General features: G+C 36.6%; 1 protein-coding gene across 1 annotated transcript; it reads left to right on the plus strand.

Annotated features, from left to right (window-relative positions):
- Nucleotides 1–1743: 1743 nt before the first annotated feature.
- On the plus strand, nt 1744–5770 carry LOC132047294 (F-box protein SKIP14-like). The gene is made up of 2 exons (XM_059438296.1): nt 1744–3249; nt 4090–5770. The coding sequence occupies exons 1-2, from the start codon at nt 2338–2340 to the stop codon at nt 4645–4647; spliced, it is 1470 nt and encodes a 489-aa protein (XP_059294279.1). The 5' UTR covers nt 1744–2337; the 3' UTR covers nt 4648–5770.
- Nucleotides 5771–7927: the final 2157 nt, after the last annotated feature.

The raw sequence follows: 7927 nt of genomic DNA on the forward strand, positions 1-7927 counted from the left end.
CTTTCACCCTTTCAACTCTCTAAAGACAGTGACAATTAGACTAATGATCAAAGAGGCGTGAGGAACCCAAACTTGTTTTCTAGACCATTTATTAGTTTGCTCTCTTTTCTTGTTTGACTGTTATTCTATCCCTTTTTCCAAAAGGAGTTTTATAAACTACTGCTTTAAGAAAGGAAGTGTCGTGAGTGGTGGAATTGTCAAGGAAAGAACACCTTGGAAGCCAAGTTTTTACCCCACATGTCACTAAGTGTAAAGAATGAATATCCATTGTTTTTAAATTATTCTTTTAGCATAACTTTGATCTTCTTCTTGCCATAGATTCCCTAGGCATCAGAACCTAAAAAGAAACTATGTGTGGCATTTTTTGATCTTGTTATTTAGGCACAGTTGAACTAGTGACTCATCAATATTGTTCAGCAAGAGGAGCAAATAACTTAAAAGGCGTTTGGTCAATTCGTTTTGTATTTTATTTTTTTGTTGCTATGTCGAACAATTTGCCCTGTCAGCAAAAAGAAGTCCTTTTATCAACTTGGTTATGTGAATTACATAGAGATCTGATAATGACGAATATTAGAGACAATTAGTGTAAGAGTACCAACTAAATTGTTAATGCCAATGTGTTTGAGAAGAAAATAATTATCACATTGGTCCCCTACAACATATATGATATATGTAGGCAAGAGATGCCAAGTTTAAGGTGCTAATAGCATACACCTTTACAAATGTTTTGAAGTGCGTGAGAAAGCGACTAAAAAGAAAGTTAAGAGAGAAAAGTGAATGAGACATTAATTGGATCTTTCCTTAGCAATATATAAAATTTCTTGGAGTAGAAAATTAGCCTTACTTTGTAACCTTTTTCTGATGATAAAATATAAATGAATTCATACTAATCAACTATTCAAATACCTTTTTTTTTTTTTTCAATTTCAATTTGAAATACTCATTTTTACGACTTTACTGGCCTCACCCTTAAACCGTTCCCGCAGCCAAAATAATTAAATTATGTTTAACTAATGGAACTCATAATTGTGAAAATTTTGGAAGCAACAAGTGTTTGGATCATGCATGGAACTCATGTTGAACCAGATAAATATTTATATAATGTTGTATATCTACGTAACGCCCCCTTTTAATTACATATATGGCCAGACATTTTTTTGTGCGGAGTGTCCTTCAAATGCAACGGTCTTTAATTTTTGGCCCTCAAATTGCTGGTCTTTAATTTTATGGCCTTTGCCTAAAACTCCTAGGTTCCAGGTTCGAATACCCGCTCAGTCAAAAATTTAAAAAAATTTCACCAGGTAGAACGTGGATTCGCAAGGCAGAATTCTGCTTAAAGGTAAAATTCTGCCTTAAGGCAGAGTTTCTTAAGGCATAGTTTGCTTGCAAACTCTACCTCATGGCATAGTTTGCAGGCAAACTCTATCCCATCAGGCATAGTTTGCAGGCATACTCTAACCCAATAGGCATAATTTACCTGCAAATTCTGCCTTAAGAGAGAGTTTTTCAGGCAAAAGCAATCTCTACCTAGCGATTTTTTTTTAATTGTCACCTGAGCAGGGGTTTGAACCCGAAACCTTGAGGCCAAAAGTTAAATACTTTCATTTTAATGGCCAAAATTTAGAGAGCACCCCAAAATAAGGCCATTATTGCGAATTGCCCTAGTAAGAGAAAGGCCCAAAGTGGCCCAAACCGAGACCTAATAATAAGGAGTAGCATAAAAGAACAGGTCTCTCGCGCCACACCAACTCCCCACCAATCGACACCTATAGGTTTGAGAGAGACACATATACACAAGTACAAACCCCTCTCTCTCTCTTGTTTCTCTCTCCTCCACCAAAATTAGCGGTTGTCGATAGACACACAGTATGTAGATACAACAATACCTATACATACAGTATAGGTTTTTATATTTTGTACATAACAACAACTGCGCCACCACAACACTCTGGTAATATATGTTAAAAAACCTTTCAATTTCCTTTCTCTTTCTTTCTTGGGATTCTTAGATTCCTTTTATCATCACCCCCCCCTCTCTTATCTCACATTATTTTCCATCTAATCCTAAATTTGTGTAATACAACCGTAAGTAAATAGCTGGGTATTTGCTCTTTCTATTGATTAATTACTGTTTAATATCGGAATGTGGGGTTAGATTGGAATAATTAGGTGAATTTTGGTTTGATCGATTGTAATAATTTGGTGAATTTCACAAGAAACTCTGTGAAATCTTTGGGTGCTTTTTTTTTTAGTTTGCATTCAAGAATTGAGGGCTTTCTTGTTGAATTAGGGCAATAGCCTTTTTTTCCCAATATTTTTTTTGGGTACTGGGTTAATATGACCTTGAATCGAGAAGAAAGATTTTTAGCTGGACCCAAGTTTGATAATAGGTTTTTGGATAAAGAATGCATAAATGAGAAGCTTGATTGTTTTGGTGATTTTTGGGGTTTGAATTGTGAAATTGACAACTTCCATGATCGCGAATCGGGAAAAACTGAGATGGTTTGTGATGATATTAGTGATTTTTGGGGGTTGAATTGTGAAAAGGGAAACTTTCAGGACCACAATGATGAAAACAGAAATATGGGTGTTGATGATATTGTTGATTTGTTGCCTCAGGATCCTTTTGATATGGATATTAGTACTAAAGTTACGGCCTTCACGGGTTGGTTAGAGGATTTTAATAATGATTTTGGGTTAAATAATCTTGGTTTCCGTACAGATGAGATTGAGGTTGATGCTCAATTGTTCGCGGAACTTAATATTGTTCTAAATGGGGCCATGAGAATTCACCAGGATGTAGGTGAAAACTCGTATGTTTCTGAGATTGATATAGGAGAGGGATTGCACGATTCGTTTGGTTGTATGGATGTTGAGATGGAGGATATTATAAGCTCCAGTTATTGGGTTTTTAGAGATGCAGCTCATGAAGATCAATCGGGCATGAATGATCATTGTGGTGCTCCTTCGGATGCGCTGTATTTGGCCCTTAATTATTTAGGCTTAAGGGACCTTCTTTCTGTTGAAAGAGTATGCAAAGGTTTACGAGATGTGGTGCGTAGTGATCCACTTCTGTGGAGAAATATTCACGTTGATCATCCATTGAGTGGTAAGATCACAGATGATATTCTTGTAAAGTTGACGGACAGGGCTCAAGGCCATCTACAATCTCTGAGTGTTGTGCACTGCGCAAGGATCACTGATAATGGTTTGAATTGTGTGTTCGAAAGGAATCCTAACCTGAAAAAGGTCAGCTATTATTCTCTTTTGCTGCTTACCTGACTATATTTGTTACTTTACGTCATTGTAGTTTCTTTATGGTGTTATGTGTTACTGAAAGTAGAATTACCATGGTTTGTAGAGTCTGATAATGAATGTAGGGGCTATTATTTGTTGTATTTTCGCCTTATTTGCTTCATGTAGCAACTTCTCAAGGTGTCAGTTTTGTTGTTCAAAAAATGTTATTGATTAGACTTTGGCTAACTGTGACAGTATGTCAATTGTAATAGTACCTAACCTTTTCTGAAAAAGGTTCCTTTGTTTCTTCCCTTTTGGGTGCTCATGTTACTCTACTATCTGGCATCTATCACATTTGATCACGCCTCTACAATGCACTTGTGTACTTGTTCATATTTTTGAAGAAGTAATCTAATTCTTGATTCAAATATGTATTGCTAAAATTATCAAGTGAAAAAAGTTATAGAGGTGTTTTTAGCAGAATATAAAGCACTGGAGATTTTGTGTTGAAAAGCAGGACAATTGGTGTAGTGGAAAAACCTATCTAGCTTTATATTACTGAAATGAGACAATTCTGACTTTTAGACAGACCAATAGACTTATTCTTGGAGGTAGGGCTATATTCATAATTTTATAGATATAAATTGTCCACAGAAGTTTGATGGGTGAAGAATTTTGACGGAAATACTGAGACATCATCTCTATGCTGCCATTCCCCTTGGATTTACCTTTTCAGGAAGTTCATCAGAGTCTGTGAATGTCTAGTATATTCTTCATTTCCTAGTTCTTCTAATAATGTTTCATATTCTTATTATATTTTCTGATGTCATGTGTTTACTTTTCTCAATGCAGCTTAGTGTCCCAGGATGTGGGAGACTCACAGCTGATGGTATTCTCCGTAACTTAAAGATCTTAAAGTCTGCAGGAAAACCCAGACTTAAGTACCTTGGGATTGATGGATTATTTGGTATGACACACCAACACTTCGAAGAGTTCAAGGTCTTGTTAGGTGTCGATAGCAGCAAGTTGCCATCTAATCGTAAACCACGGTTTTTCCAAGGCGACCAGTTATCTGTGTCTTCTGATGATGATCACGCTATTGATATTGAAATATGCCCGAAATGCCAGCAGCTTAGAGTAGTCTATGATTGCCCCTCAGAAAGTTGCCAAAAGAAGAAATCTACCGCTCAGTTGTGCAGAGCTTGTACTATCTGCATTAAACGTTGTATCAACTGTGGGCGGTGCTTAAATAATTGTGAATATGAGGAATTATTCAGTTTCGACTTGCTTTGTTTAGATTGCTGTAGGCAAGTTTTGGATCGCCAAGAGAGACAGGAGAGGGTTACTGTTCCACTGGAAAATCCTGTTCCTCATAAGCAGACAAACTGCCATTTCTTCCTCTGTGGCTAGAACATGCAGTAGGCTATGCTTCTCGTGTCTTTAAGCATCAAATCAAATGGAGCTCTTGATTATTCTATAGTTACTGGTTGTGGTGCCATTGGAAGGAAAAAGATGGCAGATGTGATGCTATCTCCTACCAGGCAGGCTTTTTTCAGTAGTGAAATTCTGAAGTAAGTAAAATGCGGGCAGGGTGGAGCTCCGCAGAGGGTTCGACTCCTTACACAACTCGCATTATAGTGGTACCGAGTGTTGAGATTGAGAGAATGGTGGAATTATATGTGTGTGTAACACAACTATCCCCACTAGGTGATTGAGAGGAGGAAGTTCAATGAATGGCGAATAACTACATTTTAAGTCTGAAATAGCCGTTGAACTAGGCCATCGATCACCAAGTAGATCCGCAGGTCCAGGAAGTAAACCACGCATCTTGGTGAAGCTAAGGAAGAAATTTGTCATCAGTGTTGAGGTGATGCGAGGTGGTGTGCACTTGCTTCCAGTTCCAGTTTATTATATATCATTATTGTAAAAATGAAGTATCTGCTGTTGCTAGAACCACCCGTAATGCATTCCTCATCTTCAAAGCCTTCAAGAGAAGGTGAGGAGAGTACTGGCTTTTCTAGAAGGCCAAATATGATCGCCAAATATGATCATTGAGCCGTCTCTCATGCTTGAAATCAGATCCACAAGTGCCAATACCAAAGCTAGGCACAGTTCTCGCTTGACCTATTATCTTCCCACATAATGTGCAACTAAACGCCTCCGCTTCATGCTTCATTTGCAGTGGGTTTGAAGTGTTCCGAAGTCGTTCAATGGCTTTGATCGTTGATGCTTGATGTTGTTCTTAGAGCCTGGCGCACAGCAGCGGGGAAGCCTTAGCTTTGTTGCTGGTTGTGTTCCTCTAAGTGATCATCCGTATCTGTAAGCGTAGTTTATTTAGTTCTCGCTTTATCCCGAACCATATTACAGAAAAATTCTTGCTTAAAACTTAAAAAGAAGTGTGCTGTAGCTGATGTTGTGCATGTATTTCTCAAAGCCTTAGTAGCATATGCTTATGTAATCAGCTCACAGTTTATGAAACGGTTGACCTGAGGTTTTGGGTACTAAATAATACTATAGTATATTACTATTCCAAGTCAGTGATTCTTCTTGCTTGCATTTTTCAGTTTTAAGAATGAAAGGTCCAATGGATCACATTAGATTAATGCTGGTTATTCTTTGTCGTAAGATCGATATTCTAAAGGAATTTAATTACTAAATAGAACTGCTGCCTAAACCCTATCCAGAAAGAAGAGAAAAAAGGATATAAAGCTACCATCTTCAACAGTTTACGTTCGTGTGGCGCAGAAATATGATACTAATGATCATTGGTGGTTGAATACTTGATTATTAGATGGATATATACCAGGATAGGTTAAGATAATAGTATCAGACAGAATATATAACGTAAATATGGTTAACTACTAGTAGTACTTGAATATACAACAGTAGAATACAAAGATTTCACCCGTTTTACTATGATCCTATCCTTTTTTCGCGGATTAAGTTATTTGCACAGGCATTGTAAAGATTTTCTTACCCAAATCTTACCCTATCAAGGAATTTTAACTTGTGATTTATTACCAATTAATGCTCATCACTGTTTTACTATTTTTACTAGATAACTAATTAATGCTTATAAAAAAGTTCACTTACAATTAACGTGACATGATTGTGTAAATATATTTACACCGATGCTAAGAAATTAAACTCATAAAAAGTATAGATTTATCACGGAGATTTGTTAAACCCGACGAAGTAGAAACAATGTCTTTATGTGTTTTCCGAAAGAAAGAAAAAAAAAAAAAAGAAGAAGCAGAATTTACTGGACTATGTTTAGCCATTGAGTTATTATCTACAACTCTGCTGATAAGGCAGAATCTATTTTATTGAACTATGTTTGGTCATTGATATTTAGACCACATCAATAAAAATCAAGAAGAGTTGCTTCAGATTGAGGCTAATAGCTATCACCCGCAAATGCTGTGGGCTTTTGATTTGGGCCCATTAAGAAAAGAAAGAACAAACAAGATATCTGAGGGATTGGCCTTCTTTTGGCGTGGTCTTTAATTTTTGTCCTTCACCTAATACTGCCGAGTTACGGGTTCGAGCTCGAAAATTTCGATTAAAAAATAAAAAAATAAAAAAAGAATTTCACAAGGCGGATGTTTAGATTCGCAAGGCAGAATTTTGTCTTCAAAACTCTGCCTTAAGACAGTTTTGCCTCAAGGTAAAATTCGCCTCCCGATTGGACTACCAATGTTGAGCCTTGTGTTTCTATTTATGTGGCCAGTCGTGACTTTGAGCTCTGAGTTCCTCTGAAATTCATAAGATGCGTGCTTGATATCTCGTCATGAAGCTACGGTACGAACATTCATGCAACTAAATGATAATGCATCATCTCATTGTTAGCATCTCTTGGTCAGCTGAGTGATTGCGGAATTGAATTCATTCGGCCTTTATCATTTTCTTGATAGATATTACCTTGAAATTCATTCAGAATTTTAAGGCAGAAGCAAAACTTTACCTTCAGGCAAAATTCTGCCTTAAAGCAACTTGAAGCATGCAAACTCTACCCAAGGTAGAGTTTTGCAGCCTTGCGATTTTTTTTTTTTTTTGACTGAACGGGGGTTTTAATCCGAAATCAAAGTATTTTTAGTGAAGGACAAAAATTAAAGACCACCCCTAGCGAAGGGCAATCCTGCAAATTGCCCGTTATATACTCGAAACAGCAAGATGCCACATCAATAATGTTTTCTTGATGACATTATTGATATACTGAATAACAAAAATAATGATGGGAGTGAATTAGTTCACAATGCATCCATTTTTTTTTTGTTGATTAGATACATCGAAGTCGCAAAACGAATATTATTATGGGTTTGATGAGTAAGAAGATTTTAGCACCAAGAAGATTTTAGCACCTTCATTTGCTCCCCAATTATGTGCAAGTACGAGTATGTATTTATCTATTAAGTCTTAATTATAGTTTAGTTTGGATACTTATATTCTTCCGAGCAATTTCTTGAAATCTTGTGGAGATTAGGTGAGTATATTATCCTCATATATATTAGCTAGCCAGTAGTGTTTATGCCACATAACACTACTAGCATATATACCTAATAAGTTTTGGTTAACTGAGGGACATTGTTTAGAAGAAAATTAATTAGTAGAAACAAGATTAACCAATTAACTAGCAAAATAGCCATGACCCTCGCAATAGTGGGCCTGAATTTAGGATGAGTACATTGAA

This window comes from Lycium ferocissimum, chromosome 2, assembly GCF_029784015.1.
Source record: "Lycium ferocissimum isolate CSIRO_LF1 chromosome 2, AGI_CSIRO_Lferr_CH_V1, whole genome shotgun sequence".
Lineage (NCBI taxonomy): Eukaryota > Viridiplantae > Streptophyta > Magnoliopsida > Solanales > Solanaceae > Lycium > Lycium ferocissimum.